The sequence below is a fragment of the Antedon mediterranea genome, chromosome 6, assembly GCF_964355755.1.
Source record: "Antedon mediterranea chromosome 6, ecAntMedi1.1, whole genome shotgun sequence".
In the NCBI taxonomy this organism is placed as follows: Eukaryota; Metazoa; Echinodermata; class Crinoidea; order Comatulida; family Antedonidae; genus Antedon; species Antedon mediterranea.
This window is the reverse complement of record NC_092675.1, coordinates 3,739,309-3,759,024: the sequence shown is the minus strand read 5'-3', so window position 1 is coordinate 3,759,024 and position 19,716 is coordinate 3,739,309. Positions and strand designations below refer to the sequence as shown.

The following is a 19,716-nucleotide window of genomic DNA, read 5'->3' as shown; positions in this document are numbered from 1 at the left end:
ATTTTCCCAGAATGCACCATAGAACACACTAGAAAACTAAATATGGCCGATCAAGGTGAGGAAGCGACAAAAAAAATCGAAGTTGTGGTGAAAACTCCCAAAGAAAAACACACAGTAGAGGTTGATGAAACGGCCACCGTAAAAGAGGTAACTATTTAGGTTAATTTCGAATCAATAGTATGTGCATAATGTACAATATGACTATCTAGGCTAGGCTAGGCCTAACTAAAACGAGGCAAGAAGGCTGTGGTGTGGCAGTAGCGTAGCGGCCTGTCCCCTGCAAGACCCAGCAGATATGGGCTGCAAAGCTAAAGGCTAACTCAGATGGCCATTGTGATTGGTCCTCACATGACCGTAAAACTCTTACCCTACAAAAAACACTGCTTAGGCCTAGCTTTATTAGCCAAAGGTTAGTAATAATGGGCAACAAAAAAAAAGTCATGATGCCGCCAACATTTTTAACAACCACCCGGTCATCATCATTCAACAAATGAATCGGTATTTCTTTTATGAATTCTGAAGAAGTTGTATTGCTATTTAGTTTGGCTAGGCAGCCTATCCGTATTAGCAATCAGAACCGTTCTCTATTTGCAAATCTGAGTATAACATAATGAATATATATATATTTTGATTAATTGATTTTTTGTTTTTGCAGTTCAAAGATGAAGTATCCAAGAAATTTAACAACACCTCAGTAGACCAACTGTGTTTAATTTTTGCTGGAAAAATTTTGAAGGATACAGATACAATAGCAAAGCATGGTATAAACATTTTTTATAACTGATCTTTATTAAGATAATACATTTCACATTCATTTTGATATGTATTTTCTTTTATCTTTTTCAATATGGCATTTACTAAATTATTTTTAACTAGATGGTACGCTTGCTTCGCTCGCGTACCATCTAGGCTGGGGTAGCACTAACATTTCTTTTTGTTTAGCCATTTGGCGAAAGTCAAAATATTTTTTTTAGTCAAATCAGTTTATCTATAGCCAAAATGGCTAAAGTCAAATTTTTTTATTTAGCCAAATGAATCGGTTTATAGCCAAAATTTAAAATGTTTGAAATATAGTGGTAAAAACATTTTAGTCAATTTATCTATGTCAACAGGTCTATACACTGTTCCCTGAACATTTTTGTAAGGCATTGAGATAAAGAAACATGCCTAAATCACTGTATGATTATAAAAAAATTTGTTTTTGTATTTTTTTTACATGATCAAATTGTTTTTAATCATACAGCATTTATACAGTTATCAATTTAATAAGAAACATTTTACAGTTTTCTGAAATCCCCTGAACGCTATGTTACTTTTGTTTTTTATGCTTGGCTGGTCATGTTTGCGTGTGACGGCTTCCATGGCGTACCAGGCGAAAATCGTGTCCTAGAATCACTCAGAATCACCGTCGCGCAGCGGGTTAATGTTTTTAAATTGGGTATGCTCAAGAGGTGCGAAAGTGCAGAACCGCCGGCCTAGGCCTACAAAATTATGTACAACAACGCAACGGTATATCGTATGCTAAAAATATTAAGGAAAATTCCTAGCAAACGAACACTCGTATCGTTGTTAAACGTAAGATAATATAGGCCAAAGCACAGAGTACACGTCTTTCCATCCCTCAAGGCTGCGCCGAAGCGTTTCTGTCAGGGCGAGAAATTTATCCGATTATTATTTATTTACACAACAACACAGAAGCCGGCGGCCGGCCCCGCTCAGATGCACGTGTGTGTTTAGCTAAATCCCCGTTAGACTCTACCATTTCCCGCATGTTGTTTTGTTTACACTGACGCACGAAGGAAGTTTATTAAGGCTAAAATATGAAACTACATTAAATTGGAAGACTCTAAAATGCATAACGCATACATTTTTGATTTCGATAAGATTAAGACGTCATTCATCGAAGATACTATGTTTCTTTTTAATCTGAAAAGTACACCCCTATCGAAAAATAGACAATCCCGGTAATTAGCCGACCGTCGGCTACGTAGTCGATCGTTTGTGCAGCGCACAACACGTGATAGTTTTTGTAGACTTCATCATCCATGTGTCGTGTAACGTCTGTCTCTCTGCTGTGCAGTCTACTTCTGCTATCCACCTTTTTGAAATAACAAAGAGACGCCTGGTACAACGAAACAAGTTGACGAAAAATGGAGCTTGAAGTAAACAACGTGATAACGAACAAAATAAATGCTTGGAGATCGACAAATGGACCTTTTAGTTGGACTTTATGCTTTCGCCAAAATGATTATTTAATTATCTATTTTATCATATGTCATCGCCAAAATGGCTAAAGTAGCCGTTTTATTTTTCGCCAATCTAGAAACGTTTTCGCCCATGGCGACTTGGCGATCGGCCAGTGCGAGCCTAGCTAGGTCGTGTCCACAGATGGTTCTTGAATACACAGTAATTTCAGCGTAAAAAAACTGGACTATAAATACATTGTCGTTTTCAGAAACGAATAAATAGACACGATGATTAATGTAGTCAACTAGAATTAGCACCCTGGGAATGAGGCCTACTTCCGAAGGAGAAACTTGTCTTAAAAATGAGTCCAAATTTTTTATTTGAACTCATTTTAAACAAACCCAATTTGTTTTTTGTATATAACATTAGAGTTGAGGGATGGGGAAGAGGATGGGAAGAACAATTTTTAAATATATTCTTTATCCACTCAGTAACGAAATATTGTTTTAAATGTTTTATAGGCCTATCAATAATATACTGGCCACTAAACACAATAAACATTTACGATTTAATACTTTTTTAAAACTGTCCCTGTTATAGTCGATTGAAATAGTAAAATAAATAAATAAATATATATTAAAATGAAATTTAACGATACACCACTACGACGTTTATATTTTTTATAATTATTAATTAATACAAACGTTGAGAAGCAACGGTTAGTAATAAAGTTTTTATTTGTATATTATGCGTTTATATATCCAGCAGTAGAGCCTACCCAATATGTTAATATGTAGTATTTACAATATTGTCAAAGTATTGCAATACTATATCTCAGTTTTAAGTTTATTCTCCAAGGGCCCATAAATTTACCTTCTTGTGTTAAACCAAGGGCTCATAAATTTACCTATAAACTGGAATGTTCCATTAATCGCAAATCATTACATTTGTATAAACGTATATTAAATCTATGAAAATAGTATTTTTTAAAGAAAATCAGCCTGTCTTCAACATTATGACTGTACTCGAGCTGTTCAACCGGTTTTCAGCTATTAAAAACAATTATCGTAGGAGGAGATAGGAAAATGCGAAGCATCCTCGTATTATTGTGTGCAGGTATTTTTCAAGAGGACATCCATTAGACAGTGTATACCAAAATCGGAAAACACCCCTATTTGGGGCAAATTGGTGAACCTAAATTCGTTTTAATTGTCAATAACTAATTATCTAACTAAATTTAATTAGTAAACAGGGATACATCAGGTGGTTAAAATCAGAACCCAGATTCTAACCAACTTTATATACCATCGAGTAAACATTCTAGAAATAACGCGCGTTTAACCGAATTTTGCCCTTACGTAAATTTATATATAGAAGCAAGAGAGCATGATACTTAAAAATTGGACTCAGGTTAGAAGTTTAAAGAGTCCAAGACCATTGGACTCCATTGGAATTAAGTTGATTTTTCTTTCAACTTCATGAGCTATCCTGGTTTCTTATTTAATGTATTTGCTTGTAAATTGTTTGTATTCATATTGTCTTGTAATCTTATGTTGAAACCGAATAAAATCAAATCGTTGAGGTGTTTTCAAGATGTCCTCTACATGGAATGTAGTCATAACCATAAACTGGTTTATATAATTATGTACTTTCCATTGTATATCATGGTGTGCTATATTCTTTATATTTATTTATTTGTCATTGTTTTTACAGGAATCAAGGATGGATTAACAGTTCATTTAGTCATAAGATCTGCCAACAAAGTAAGCTCTATCTATGTTTAGTAGACATTCAGACTATAGGGAAATTCAAACCAACTAACATAACCTGGTTATTTGTCAATTGTAATCTATTTTCCCTTCTGTATCTAGATTATACTGTATAAGGAAATTATGTTACCGTGTCCAGTGTCACATCTAATACTGTATTTAAATTTTTTTTTTTTTTTTTTTTTTTATTCATACTCATCCAACAGCGAGTAACTCGCCAATTACAGGATGGATAAACTATTTAATAATTTATCGTGCTTTTAAACTAAGTCTCATTTGAGGCTTAGGGAGTGGAGGTGAAAGAGTCATGAGTTACAACCCTGCACTAGGTCAGGATTGAACCCGGGACCTTGGGATTGGAAGGCAAGCACGTTAACCACCAAGCTACAGCTCCACTCAATTTACCATAAGAATAATTCCAATGGTTACATAAGATAAGATAAAACTTTATGGTCATGACCACAACAAGGCGAACATAAAATTTGTTTTCCTTGATGCTTATTACACTTAAAATACAGGAAAACACATAACAGTAATAAATATCAATACAATATATATATATATATAAAGACTAAAATGTTGAGTTAGATGTATTGAGTTGTGGACATAGCCCTTAAATAACAATAGTTTATATGAAAATTCGTAAGGTTGGTTCCAAATAGAACGCAATGTAAGGACGTAGCTCTACGTAATGACCAATCACAAGCAACAGTTTAGATGATCTATGGCGTCATGATTGGTAAAATTACTTGCGTTGCGCTTACGTGTTTGTGTTGCGTTCTAGTGGGAACCAAGCTTTGAGGTAACATTGAAGGTCATCAGTAATTGCAAATTATTATGATATGCTGGTACTGTACCATTTGGTTACATTTAACCTGAATAAAAACTGGTACCAGTAATGTTATACTAACATACAGATCAGTTTTGGCAATGATAAATAATCTGTATTAAAAATAATTAGAACATGATTTTTTAACTTGAGGTTGCAATTTCAAATTTGTGTTAAAATCTCTTGCTAAATACACCATACATTCAAATCCCTGATTAATAATATCACTGAGGTGTACAGTTACTATAACAATTTTTTCCGGAAAGGTGCGTTATAAAACAAGAAAACTTCATACAAACAAAAAACAAACTGAATAAAAATATTTTATGTATTGTTTTGAAAAATCAGTTACGTTTATTTATATCTCCAATTGAAAGTAGATATTTTACAGAAGTTTACTTGGTGGAAATAAAATGAAATAAATTAAAATGTTAGTATAAATGTAAAAAATGTTTTTTTACCCTTTTTAATAGGCTCAAGAACAAGCAGCTCAACATGCACAACAATCTTCTCAATCATCATCATCAACCACTACTGCAGCCCCACCTCCTATTCAAGCACAACAAAACCCATTTGGAAGTGGGCTGGGTGGACTCAGTGGCCTTGGAGGAATGGGCCTAGGATCAGCTAATTTTATGGAAATGCAACAACAGATGCAAAGCCAGGTAAATATTAAATCGACTCTAAATGAGTGCAGATGTGTACACTGGACCTAAAGTTTATCCCAGAAGACCAGAACCATGGTGCGTGTGAGTCTTGAACCCTTGCCGATGTTATGGCAACGTATTACGGTTCCACTGTCTTAACCTCTCGGCTACTCACTCACTTGTATATTTATATAACCATAGAAAAATCCTCCATGATGTGTGTGAACTAGTACACTGGGGTAACCCCCTACTTGTCTCGAAAGATGTACTAGGTTCTTTAAAGTGCACATGAGGCAGATGTGTACACTGGACCTACGGTTTATAGTCCTTATCCGAGAAGACTCGTTTTACCACCAGAACCATGGAGTGAGTAAACCTCAAACCCTTACCCATGTTATGGCTACATAATTATTGTTCCGCTATCTTAACAATGCAATTAGACAATGTGCTACAACTTTAAAGCCCAACTCACTAATCCTTTGATCTCAAAATATTAAATTATTTTAAGTTTATTCAATGCAGATTATTCTTAATTGGTGTATTTTTTTAATTTAATTTTGTACTACTTAGTTTTTGTTTTTTTTTTGTATTTTATAATAATGATGGAGTCAAAACAGTTTTCTGTTTGGGCTCATGCCTATTACTTTTTCCTGGCAAGATGAAATGTAAAACATACTTTTAAGAACTTTTGCTGAATAAATATTATTATTATTAACCTCTTGGCCACTCACTCCAATTGTATTGTATTCATCATCCATAGCAGGATACAGGGCAGTATTTAAGCTTTTTTTTTTATTGCAAACTCGGTTGTGCAGGGTTTAATGTAAATGGGATCTCTCCGGAGTTTCTAGACGATGTGAGTGGTTCTAGCGCTATCGTGGCGTTTAATGTGAAAACGTTATACCACATCTTTTAATATTTTGTGTTATTTTTAGCTGTTGAATAATCCAGAGATGTTGCAACAGGTTATGGAGAATCCATTAGTACAGAATATGATGCAGAATCCAGAGATGTTAAGACAAATGTTGATGAGTAATCCTCAAATGCAACAATTGATGGAAGTTAGTAAAGCTCTGTCTACACTATCAAACTTTATGTGACAAAAAAATGTGATGTGCCCATATATGGACATGATGATGTCATATCACTACTGTGGGAGAATGTGAATTGTGAAAACAAATGAGTTTTCTTGGCTTTTTGTATTGTAAAGAAATGCTTTATTTACATGAAAAACCTGAAACAAACAGACATATAACATTCTAATTAACTTAATAATACATTCACTAATAATATGCATAACACCTATGAGAACACTATTTTGACTTGTTTAAATACAGCGCACACGACCAACAACAGCGTACGTTCTTAATCTGATACATATAAACACAATGCATCATTACGTAATACGCGTTAATAACTCTTAATCTTAAATAAACTACAACCATATTTGGGTATATCAATACCATATTTTGACACATCACAATCTGCGTGTGGCGCAGTGTGTTGGATGAATAATATGGGAATCTGGTTAGATCAAGACACAACTTTGCGCTGATTACTAGCTGCCTTATGGGAGTATGTTCCCATGCGTGTTTGATCCAAAAAAATGACTGGGGTAATAATGTTCAGCGCTTAGAGGTTTCACAACATTAGGCGCTATATAAATCAGGATATTATTATTATAATAATATAACTATGATTTTGTTTTACAGAGGAATCCTGAATTGTCCCACATGTTAAATAACCCAGAGTTACTGCGTCAAACCATGGAACTAGCACGTAACCCATCTATGATGCAGGAGATGATGAGAAGCCAAGATAGAGCTCTAAGCAATCTAGAAGTATGTCACATTATCAATTATGAAATCTATTTAAATAATCTTAACATTAAATTGCTCATGAAATAATAATAAAGTTATACCCAATGATTACTTACATCTAAATATATTTTGCTATATTTTGAAAGGATATCACCCATATTCAACTGTTTATTTGTTTGATTGCAGAGTATCCCAGGAGGCTACAATGCCCTACGGAGAATGTATACAGATATACAAGAACCAATGATGAATGCAGCTCAAGAACAGCTTGGAGGCAACCCATTTGCAGCTCTTAGTGGTAATAGTAAGTAACAGTTATTTTTGCAAAATGTTATTTTATTCCTGTGCCCACAGAGACGTATTTGATGAATGGTCACCGATGCACACCATAATGAACACTATTTTAACATTAATGTCATTTTGTCACATATTTAATATCCAAGATTGAAAGTTTATGTAATGTATTTTATTTGTATTTTTTTAAAGCTTCATCTAGTGGCAGTGCCTCGCAACAGGGTAGGGAAAACTCAGAACCTCTACCTAATCCATGGGGTACACCCAGTGCAAGGTCAACACCATCAACTGCTACAACTACTACTACTGCATCAAGTACACCGTCAACGACAACATCTACAGCATCCACAACACCTAATTTAAGTGGGGTTCAACCTGGACCAGGTAATAACATCTGAGATTACATATTTGATGATATCCACATGTGGTAACACTTGGGATTCACCTGTCTTTGATTCACCCGCTAACACCTGTTAACCACATGTTAGTAACTGTGATTCACCAGTAATAACACATGTGATCCGTCAGTTAGCATCTGTGATCCATAAGCTAACAAATGTGATCCATCAGTTAAGATTCAAGATTCAATTCAAGATTCAATTTTATTTTGCCAATTAAAATGGAAATAATATAAGTACATTTGTATATTAATAACATTATTACTATATACAATATTTATATTATTTAAAACAATCTGATTCATCAGTTAACACCTGTGATTCATCAGTTAACACCGGTGATCTACCAGATAGCACTTGTCATCCACCAGTTAACAACTGTGATCCATCAGTTAACACCTGTGACCCAAGAGATAGCACTTATCATCCATAGGCTAACAAATGTGATCCACCAGTTAACACCTGTGATCCATCAGTTAACACCTGTGACCCAAGAGATAACACCGTGATCCACCAGATAGCACTTGTCATCAACCAGTTAACAACTGTGATCCATCATTTAACACCTGTGATCCATCAGTTAACACCTGTGATCCACCAGATAGCACTTGTCATCAACCAGTTAACACTTGTGATTCATCAGTTTAACACCTGTGATCCATCATTTAACACCTGTGATCCATAGGCTAACAACTCTGATTCGATTATTAACAGCTGTATTTATTTCCTTGTCTACAGGTATCTTTAACAGTCCTGGAATGCAAAGTATGATGCAGCAGATGTCGGCCAATCCACAGCTGATGCAGAACATGATGCAGGCTCCGTACATGAGAAGCATGATGCAAAACATGAGTCAAAACCCTCAGCTTGCTTCACAGGTTAGCACTAAAGTTTCCCTTTAAGAAGGTTTCCCCTGAATAGGGGTTAGCCGTAGTGTTAGAACATATGTGTCTCCTTGTCTTAATGAGAGTGTCTACAGTATAGTGAAGTAAATAAATTTCTAGACGATTGACTAAAGGTAAATAAGAATCAAAGTTTAAATTACCAGTAATTTCAAATCAAAAGATATTTCTTTCTACTACACTAGGTATTAGCGTCTAATCCAATGTTTGCTGGAAATTCTCAACTTCAAGAACAGATGCAGCAGATGATGCCAACATTCCTACAGCAGGTACTTATATTTTCATCAAGCAGTACTAGTTAGACAGAGTAAAATATGTCTATGTCTGAACGATTATAACAGCATGGTTGATGAGTATTTGAATGCATGTAGAACAGAATTGAGAAAGGCAACACAGGGATTTAAAAAAATACCAAATTTATGTACATTACATGTTTAAATGATAATTTAATATGTTAATAAATATTGCATGATTTAAAATCCTTATGGAACATTTTTTAAGAACTATGCACTATAGTATGATATGATGTTTTATTATTTTTTAAAAGATGCAAAACCCTGAGATGCAGTCGGCTATGACAAATCCAAGAGCCGTACAGGCAATCATGCAGATACAACAGGGAATGCAACAGCTACAACAAGAAGCACCAGGCCTCTTACCTGGGTAAGTAAAAAAAGTGAACACCCAAAAAACCTTTGAAATTCAAAGAAAATGTACATACCAAATGTTTGGAACTCGCTCTATAAAACAAATAGATTAAAATCCCAATACTCTGTTAAAAAAGAAACTAAAGAAATGATATTGAGTACATACTAAAAAAAGAGGAGAAACTAAACAAAAACATTAGGCCTATCAGGGCTCGATTTATCTTTTTCATGTTGCTAGCCCACTGGGCTAGTTCACTGTAGATTTCACTAGCCCATACATTATTTTACTAGCCCACTCTTATTATCGCACCGTGATAGCTGCAGCAGGGCTGCCATATAAATGAATTCAGGCATTTTGTTCAATAGAGGGCGCACTAATCTAAATGTTCGAGAATTGCTACACATTTACATACATACTGTATTAAACTATTATTGCATGAAAAATTACACAAAATTGTATTTCTTTATTGTTCACATTATAAAAATTAACTTTGCGTCGCGACGCACAGTCTATTTCATGCTCACCATATTCACAGAATCGATTTATTGAGGTCTTTTGTTGTTGGGCTTCAACCTAGCCAAGAAAACTAATTAGATTCTGTCTACCTTAGGCTAGGCCTAGCCTAGAGCCTATTATTATAGTAGGGTAGCTAGGATAGACCTAGCCTAGGGCCTAGGCCTAGATCGCATTGGAGCACCTGGCCTACTGTTACCAAAATGGTAGTATCTAGCTGCTGAGCAGCCATCACGATGCCAAACGATGGCTTTTGATTCTATCTAGGCCTCTTACGCATATTATAAAATATGGCCTCCATGGCCTACCTACAGGGATAGAGCCAGCCACCCGGCCCTACAAAATATCCCTAGCTTTGATCTGTGACAACCAGGCCTGACAAGACTAGACGAGTATTTTTAACATTGACAAAATTCTACTACATTTGGCCAATCACAGTTTGTTATTTATGGTCATATTTTTGTGACATGTTTGACCTGATAATGAAGCTCTGCCTACTTCACAATAACCTGGGTGACAAAAACATAAATGGCCAATCATAATTCGGGAAATTGGCTTGATTATGAGAGGCTCCGCCTACATCATCACTTGTTATGGCCACAGCAGCGCGCGAGTGGTTTTTTTTGCTGATGTTGCCAAGACATATGTCTTTTATGCTGGAGTTATTTTTATGAGGTCATTTCGTCCCAATTTCGAGTTCCCACAACCTACTAGCCATCCGGGCTTAAAGGAAGATACTTTAGGTAGCCCGGAGCTGTTTTTACTAGCCATTGTACGCCGGGCTAGCACTAAATCGAGCCCTGCCTATTATATGCCTACTGAGTCGCTTATGATCGGTATAGTGCTTCCAGGGGAAAAACAGTGTTCATCCTGTTTTTTTTCCCTTTTATACCTCACCTGTGGTGGTCACTTTGGTTGGTGGTCGCGCTTATGTACGTCACCGGAGGTGCTGACCGGTCGCAGGCGACCAATGTTTTTACTTTTTTTACATAATTTGTGTTGAATGTTGTATGTACCGTACCTTTAAATGCATTTAAATAATGGTTACCAAACTGACGAGCACTCTCTTCTTTTGGTATACTATTAAATATTGTAAATGTAATTGTGAATAAATGTGTGAAACATAAAAAAAGTATAAGGTGTTTGAAAATAGTAACAACAGACTGCTCGTCTTTGTCGTTATCTTTTTAAACCAATGTTATATACAGTACACTTGTATACAGTTATTTTTCCATCATAATCAAATAAAGGGATTATACCCTAGAGTAAGTACATATGCTAAATGATAGTCACAAAATCTAGCTCGTGTGCACTTGTACATCACAACCTCTGGACTGAAGAGGTCGTCAGGTATATTTAAATAATAACAAACAAATTATTAATTAAATAAAGCAGACACACCCACTAATATCTAGTGTAACATCACCCAGTCTTGTTTAAAATATATATAATGTACAGTATTTTGTTTTGTTAGATTGACTGGGACAATGCCAACACTTAGTACAGCAAATGTATCGACAACAAGTACAACTACAAGTAGCACACCATCAACAGCCCCCACCGTTACAGGCTCAGCACCCAATGCAGATCAGTGGTCTCAAATGATGTCAACAATGATGCAGTCATTATCTACAGGTGCAAATACAGTTCAGGTAAGAACAGGGATAACTTTATTTTTTTCCTAATGTGTTAAGGAATGAATAATGCATGACTTTAGTTATAGGACAACTTAGGAACTTTTAGGCTTATATAAGCTTAAAGGTCAACAGTTTTTAGCAAGCCAGTTCTTTGGTTGAATCGTTGAACTTCACCTTATAGAACTGGAGCCCAGAGTCCTTAGTTTTTGGGTTAGGGGCAGTAAGTTTTAGGAAATAAGTCAGCTCTCTTGCAATTGATTCCAGTAAATCTTGTTAGAGAACTGGGCAGAAGTTTTAGGACAGACATTTTATGCATATAGCAAATATTTAATATGTAGTGGGGGTGTTTTCTACTAACAAATGTAGTCATGATGTAAAAACACTAAAGTTCAATTAATCTCTCTTTTCAGGCTCCAGAGGTTCAATTTCGGACGCAACTAGAACAATTAGCAACTATGGGTTTTGTAGATAGGGATGCAAACATAAGAGCACTCACGGCTACAAATGGTGATGTAAATGCCGCCATTGAAAGACTGATAGGTGGCGCCAGCTAACTGTTACCCATAATCCTCTATATAATTATCGTTTCGGTGTAAAAATAGATTATGTATGTTGCTTGTACACAATTTAATATCGTTTTTGGCTTGACTTTAAATATTAGGTACAATTCACTGATCACTGTATAGATTGGTAATGGTATAGTTTTTATCTATACATACTGATTTTAAGCAAAGGGGGATATAAAGTGATTACATGGATTAAATAATTAAGTTTAGTATAATTAATATTTTATTATAAATATTTTATAATCGCTACTAAAAAAGATGATAGCATTATTAATCATTTTTCTTTAAAATGATTATTATTTCCGCCAGATCAGAAACAGTCAGGTTTATGTGGTCAATAATTTAGCGGTGCAAATGTTTATCATTCGTATTAAAGATTCATCTGTTTTTAGTATTAACTTCATCACAATTAAAAATAAATATATATAACTATATGTCATTTTCATAAAAGTAAATAATGAATTATTCATATTTATTTGTATAGCATGGAAATTAGCTATTCAAATATACAGAAGTCAGTTATTTTCGATTTTAAAAGTTCATCTTATAGTGTCCTATCATAAAATTTGCATCACAGTTCTACCTACTTAAGGTTGGTTCCCACTACCGACGCAATACAAGGACATAACGCAACGTAAGTGATTTGAGCAATCACAAGCGATGGATTATTCGAACAGTGGCTTGTCATTGGTCAACTCATCTTCGTTGCGCATACGTCCTTGCGTTGCGTCTCTAGTGGGAACCACGCTTTAGGCCGCACTCACTGTGATTGTTGACATGACTGTTGCCTGTTTCCGTACAGTAGACCATTTTCTAGGCCACACTGTGTTCTTTTAAGAATTCCTTGTTCCACAAGTGTGGATTAATGTTGAGGATTTCCCAACCCCCTATGTGCACAATTTTTATTGATGGTGGCAGGTTGTGTATTTGTCTTTTTGTTGTTGTGTATTTATTGAACAACTCCTTACCTAATCAAATCCATCTTATACTATAGTATCTATAAGTATAATAAGACTATTGCTTTTCTTGACTTTAAAATAATCTTAGAATTTAAATAAATACAATTATTCTACCCTTATTAAATGTTTTATCACAAAAAGTACTTTGTATATTGTAATACACACAATATTGATAGATTAAAAACAATATGCTAGTTACAATATTAAATATTAAGGTTATACTGTTAATTGTTGCATATGTATATTTGATATTGCAAACATATAAATTACCAACACAAATCATTGAATTTCCCCTACATACTAAAAAAAAAAAAAAAAATACAATATTAGGAAAACATGTTTACTTGTAGTTTATTGAAGAACACATTGATGACTTTGTTTTATCGTGGAGTGAAAAAATGAATATATAAGCATGTACAGCTCTTGTATTTAAAAAATTATAAACAACATAAAAAAACTTACTTTTTATTTTAGCGACAACTACTACAGTTATCTAATGTTAAATAATTTATTTTAGAATGAGAAAAATAATCATAAAAACAAGACATTTATTAAAGGATGTTGACCTAAGATTGCAAAGGTTAAAAACTGAACTTAAAGATGTATTGTCCCCCAAAATCATAAAAAATAAAGATTTTTAAAATCGGACTTTGAATGGGCCATTTTGCAGTTTTAATGAAGTAGTTCACTTCCATAAGAAAAAAAACGGGGGAAAAAAAGTATTTCGCCTATAAAAAGACAAAATAAACAGTTAAATTACCCAAAAACTCATTGTTTTCCAGACAATTTGACCATTTTTTGCTTTAAATTACATTTTTCTCAGGTAAATAAATTTTTTTCAGACCCAATTTTTTGTGAGAGTGAATAACTATTATGTGACATTAAAATAACATATTCAAAAAAAATATTTTTTTAGGGGGACAATATATCTTTAAGCTACCACATGTGGACTAAATTTTATATACATACTTTAAAGATGTTCCCCCAAAACATGAAAAAAAATGAAGATTAATAAAATCAGACTCTAAATAGGCGAACAAAAAACCTTAGTATCCCTAAATTAAGTCTAAAAAGGGCCAATCTAGGAAAAAATTAGAAACAAATGTTTCTCGACTGATTTGTGTCATCTGGGGTCTATATATCCACCAAAAAAAAGTTCCAACTCATCTGACCTGGGGAACGTCGCCATTATGGATTTTTAAAATGGCCGCCATAAATTACAGATTTTTGTTCATAACTCCGCTTATATATCATGTACAGACATGATTTTGGTGGTAAAGTATATGTTTTTAGGGTCAAGGAATCCAAATACAGTATTTTGAAGTTCACTCAATGGCCGCCATTTTGTTTTTCAAAATGGCCGCCATAAAATACAGATTTTCTCATATCTCAGCTTCTACAAAATAAATGGATGTGATTTTGGTGGCAAAATGTATGTTTTGAGGGTCAATGAATGCAAATTAGTTCACTCTATGGTCGCCATTTTGTTTTTCAAAATGGCTGCCATAAAATTTACAGAATTTTGTTCATATCTCAGCTTTTATCATCATATATGCTTTTTGTGACAAAAGAGATCCCATTTAAAGCAGCGTCTTATGTCGTGAATGGATGGTTTACCAAATACACCGGAGACCAGGGTTGGCATTTATCAATATTTGCTTATATTTTTGCTTAAGCTGAAATATTTAAGAAGTGCTTAAGCAAATAACTTAATCTTATTTATCAAACCGTCTTAGCAATGTCTTAGCAGAAAAATTGTCTTAGGTCAATTTTACTTTGCACATGCGCAAAATTAAACTCTACAGGGCAGCAAATTATGTCTTAAGACGAAAAATTCTTGCTTACGCATGCGTATTAGCTTTTTTCTCTTAGCGATGGCGGCGCTATAACATTTTATCTCCGTATTTTCACTCCCAACAAGAGAGGGCGCATTCTGGCTACTATTGTTTTTATTACTTGAAATAGAGAAAGAGCACAACAGTCGGAAATACATACGAAAATCATTCGCTCTAAACTTAAATCAAATCAACATTATTTATTTTTATCAATGACAGCGACCCTTGGCAGCCGATACAGTTTTCTAAAGGCTAGTCAATTGGGTCGTACCTATCCCGAAAATATTAGTTTTGCTCGTCCAATTTCTAGGCCATCTTTGTGAAGATCGATATCATTATTTTAGCGTCCGTAGTACAGCGTAAAACGCACTAGCGTAGCCTTTCCGAATGTTCAATGTTCCGGCCTAGCGCGCTCGCGTTGTCGATCAAAAAAGAATGTTTCTGTTGCAGAAATGAGATAAGACGAAATTTTTCATCTTAAGGCAGGGTGTTTTTCGTCTTAGATTTAAGACAAAATTAAGCAAATTTTTTTGCTTAGATATATTGATAAATCTGACTTAGGCAAAATCAAGGATTTAAGGCAAAGTTAAGACGATTTTTTTGCTAAGCAAGTTTGATAAATCCGGCCCCAGCACGTCCACGGGGTCCGGACCCCCCCTAAATTTTAAGGGTGCCCTTTTTTTAGAGGTTCAATATTTTATTCGTGTGACATATTTGTGTGTATATTAGTATGCACAGAGTAGGCTACACTAACCCCAAAAATAAAAACAGAAATTTATCACAATGAGCGCGATGTTAAGTTACGGCGGCCGATCAAAGAGCATCGTGAGACTAGTGGTGACGCGTGATGATCTCTACTTAAACTTCTAAAAATAGATCGTTTCGCATACTACAGAGGGCGCATGTAAACTTTTTACGATTCAACTCCGCGTACGTTACCATGCGCGCTATGTCATTGACGCGATTATTTGTCCATTGGTAAACACATTTTTATGTATTATTATTCTGAAAATAATTGAACTGTAAACATAATTCTTTTGAGTATTTGTTTATTTACATATCATTCCATCAGATCAACTATTTTTTATTTCCATTACATCCAACCAACCAAACATGTAAAAAATGTAGTTAAAATATCGTACTATCTAGCGCGTACGACCATACGCGGTAGATTGTTTACTCAAAAATCATCGAACGGTCCTTGCACTATACTATTCAACCTTGTTTTTGTAGTTGAGCCTCTCATGACCTGGGATTTGTTTGTCTTCCTACGCCAAGATAATATAGTTCTACAAGCCATGTGCTTTTTTCTCTGAGAAATATTTATTATAAGTGCCAAAAAAATGTTTTTTTCTCGATATGAAGCCTTTATTATTCAAATCTTTTAAAGAAAAATCACACATACCATAAAGAAGGTTCATTTATTTCATTTTTGAAACAATATTTGTGAAAATTACGTGAGGCTCAACTACAAAACCACCATTTTGTGATATGATGTCATCGTAAGCCAATCAAAGCTGAGCTTTCCCGCGATCGGCAGAGCTCACGGTTGAATGATTTTGGATTCTGGCTATTTGATTGGTGGACGCGAATCACCCACAGCGGAATGTTTTCTCTCGATCGCGTGTACCAAGAAGTCACGTGATCTCTCCGTACTGAACGGTACTACACAAATTTAGAGCAATGAATTTGTTCGAATTCCGTTAAATAAACAACTCTATATATTTTATAAACATTTAATAACATATTTTATTGATATTTCCAATGTTGATATATAAAAGAAATTACTATAAAACGTAATTATATGTAATTATTTTAGCGAAAAATGGCGCAATTTGTTTACAACGTTCGTGGCTAAAAACGATCATTTTCGGCAATGTTTTAGACCCTATATTTCGAAAACTACAAGTCAGATTTTCGTAATTCTTTCTTTATTGGAATATTGAAACAAAATACCAACAGATAATGTTTAAATTGGTTGAAAAATAACAACTTTTAATTTTGCATCGTTATCCCTGCTAATAAAGTGTCATTTCCGGCGAACTAGAAAGGTGCCATTTATCATGGATTTTGCGTGCGAGAGTGCCATTTCCGGCCATCTAAGTGTGTCCTGTAACAAAATTCGGGGGGCTGTGGCTCAAATACTCAATATCTGATGTGCCCTTTTTATCGGCGGACCCCCCTTCTAAAAAATGTCTGGATCCGCCCCAGAGTACTGGATCAGTGGAGAAGTCGACATAATCAACCACTGTGGGTTAAAACAATACAGATAGTTAAGAAAAGGCACCTGTTGTTGTCAGGCTTGGATGATTCAATCTTCTCAAGAGCATCCTGGGTTGTATTGTACATATAATGATGGTTCGGGTTTGGAAGATGTGATTTGCTTACTTTATGAACCAAATACTGTCACTTACATTTTAAAGGGAGCTGCATATTCAAAAGCTCTCAGAGCTGTTATAGTGATGATAAGTTTTCAGACATGACAATAGAGGAACCCTAATGCGAAAAGACAAATAAAAGTGGCGGTCTCACACGTGGCAGACTTCGTCATACGAATTCAGTAAAAGTGTGGGTTTCTAGCATCTGGAAATGATGATGGATGAAAGGGTCGGTTAAAGAGAGACAAACGAAGTAAACAAAGATTTCGGGAAAGTACGTCTACAGAAAGACCATTTATAGTGGTAAGCGATCCTCTTGTGATAGCTTCACTCTCAACTGGATTGAATATAACCGACACAAACCAGTTGTGAACAAGCTTGGAACAATTGACCAAGACATCCAAGAAAGCTTGGACGATGCCACTTACCTATGAAAGTCAAACTACTAAGTTCTCTTGAAAAGCATGTAAAAGTTGGAACAAAGAAGATTTCTGTCGAAAAAACGGTTCTCTTCAACAGACTTATTGTTCTCTCTGAAAGAGATGGAGACTTCGAAACGGCATTTGGATATGAACTGACACCTGTTCCAACAGCTTTGTTTAAAGCCAGAAAAATCAAAATTTGGTCGAATGCTGAAGGAGAATGTTACCAACACCACCACAATAGATGCCGTATCTGTTCACATTGTTGATGGTGGTTGGTCTTACACCAAGTACCATGGAATAAAGTGGTTACTTTTCTGATGTTGTGATGTCCTACATATGCCTCTTCCAGAGGAAATTTAATGGTGGTGTATAGTTGTTTGGGATGGATATCCTAGCCAACCAAAGGCTACAAGCATCATCGAAGAACATTCCAGAAGAAAACAAGCAGTAATGTGAACATTACTCTAGATACCAAGGTTTCATCAGAACGAGAGGAATTACTTCGTAATGGCTGCAACAAAGCATCTTTCATAACATTACTCTCTCAACTCAGGAAATGGAAAGATGTGGTATTAAAACCATCCAAGCTGACACGGACACGGTAATGGTTAAAGAAGCTATATCTCAAACCAATTGTTCTGATACAAATGCGGTTGTAGTTGTTGCAGAAGATACAGATGTGTTCTTTTATGCTACCATTATCCAACCAAAACTCTTTTTTCAAACAAGTAGCTGAATCTTTAACATATCGTCTATTACTGGTTTAATCGCTGACCGTGATGAATTTCTTTTTAATTATGCATGGTCTGTATGTGACACTGTATCATCTATATGTGGATACACTAAACCATTTACATTCACAAGAAGAAATTCCCTCCTACGATTTTCACCAACCTGCTATCAAGCATCGAAAATGTTAGTAAATATGGTATTAAGGCTATGCTGATTACATGGTCTGAATCCAGATATCTTTTCCAAGGCAAGACATGACTAATTTGTGCGACATGCAGCAAAGGGTAAACTAAATCCAGACAGACTACCACCAAAAATTGTTCAACTATAAAGTACTCTCGTCAGCAAGTTATTACATGGAAGCTCTTGAATACAAATGCTATAAACCCGATGAAAGAGGCTGGAGGATTTATGATGACAATCATCTCCAATCATGACAGACGATGATATTGCACCTCAATCTTTACTGAAATCAATATGCTGTAACTGCAAAGGAGGAAACCTATGCAGCACAAACAAATGCAGATGTAGAAAGTACTCTTTAGCATGTGTTGCTGTGTGTGGTTATTGCAGTGGTCACTGCTCTAATGGTAAAGGAACATACGAGGAAAGTGATGACGATTGCTCGATAGCTGACAATTAATAAGCTGTATGTTTATTGTGGCCATTTCAATTCAATTCAATTCAAATAAACATTTATTTCTTTCATTCATATTTGAGTAAAAAACATTATAATTTCTGATATTTTATAAATAAATTTTTTTTTTTTAGAGATATAATACAGTAAATCATAATCATTTATAGTCATTTATTGTAGATATTCAAATTACATGGATTTTAATGCTATATGTTATGAATCCACGGACTACATGACCATTTCCATTTTTAAAGATAAAAAATAGCAATTGTGCAAAAAAACATTTCAGAATAGTGTATTTGTATTTCGAAACCCAAAAACTATATACTGTGCAATACAATATGGCGGCCATTTTGAACTCTAATATGGCAAGGTATAAGATTTTGAAAATGTTTATTCTGTAACCATACACTTAGGCCTAGTCACCAAAATCAGATATGATGATAGAAGTTGAGATATGTGGAAAATTCTGTAAAATGCTATGGCAGCCATGTTGAAAAACAAAATGGCGGTCATTTAGTGAACTTAAAAATGATTTAT

The 19,716-nt window shown here is 34.8% G+C and overlaps 1 protein-coding gene across 1 annotated transcript; it reads left to right on the top strand.

Moving 5' to 3' along the window:
• Nucleotides 1–23: 23 nt before the first annotated feature.
• LOC140051107 (ubiquilin-1-like) lies at nt 24–14,184 on the top strand. The gene is made up of 13 exons (XM_072096216.1): nt 24–147; nt 656–761; nt 3,901–3,950; nt 5,259–5,450; nt 6,368–6,493; nt 7,145–7,273; nt 7,439–7,556; nt 7,739–7,930; nt 8,683–8,822; nt 9,032–9,115; nt 9,394–9,509; nt 11,482–11,659; nt 12,055–14,184. Exons 1-13 carry the CDS (start codon nt 43–45, stop codon nt 12,196–12,198), a joined length of 1,680 nt encoding a protein of 559 aa, XP_071952317.1. The 5' UTR covers nt 24–42; the 3' UTR covers nt 12,199–14,184.
• Nucleotides 14,185–19,716: the final 5,532 nt, after the last annotated feature.

Excerpts from the sequence above, each read along its gene's own strand:
- LOC140051107 (XM_072096216.1), top strand. The coding sequence starts at position 43 with ATGGCCGATCAAGGTGAGGAAGCGACAAAAAAAATCGAAGTTGTGGTG. Across the intron at positions 148-655 it reads AAACGGCCACCGTAAAAGAG|TTCAAAGATGAAGTATCCAA; the intron begins GTAACTATTTAG and ends TTGTTTTTGCAG. Across the intron at positions 11,660-12,054 it reads CAGGTGCAAATACAGTTCAG|GCTCCAGAGGTTCAATTTCG; the intron begins GTAAGAACAGGG and ends CTCTCTTTTCAG.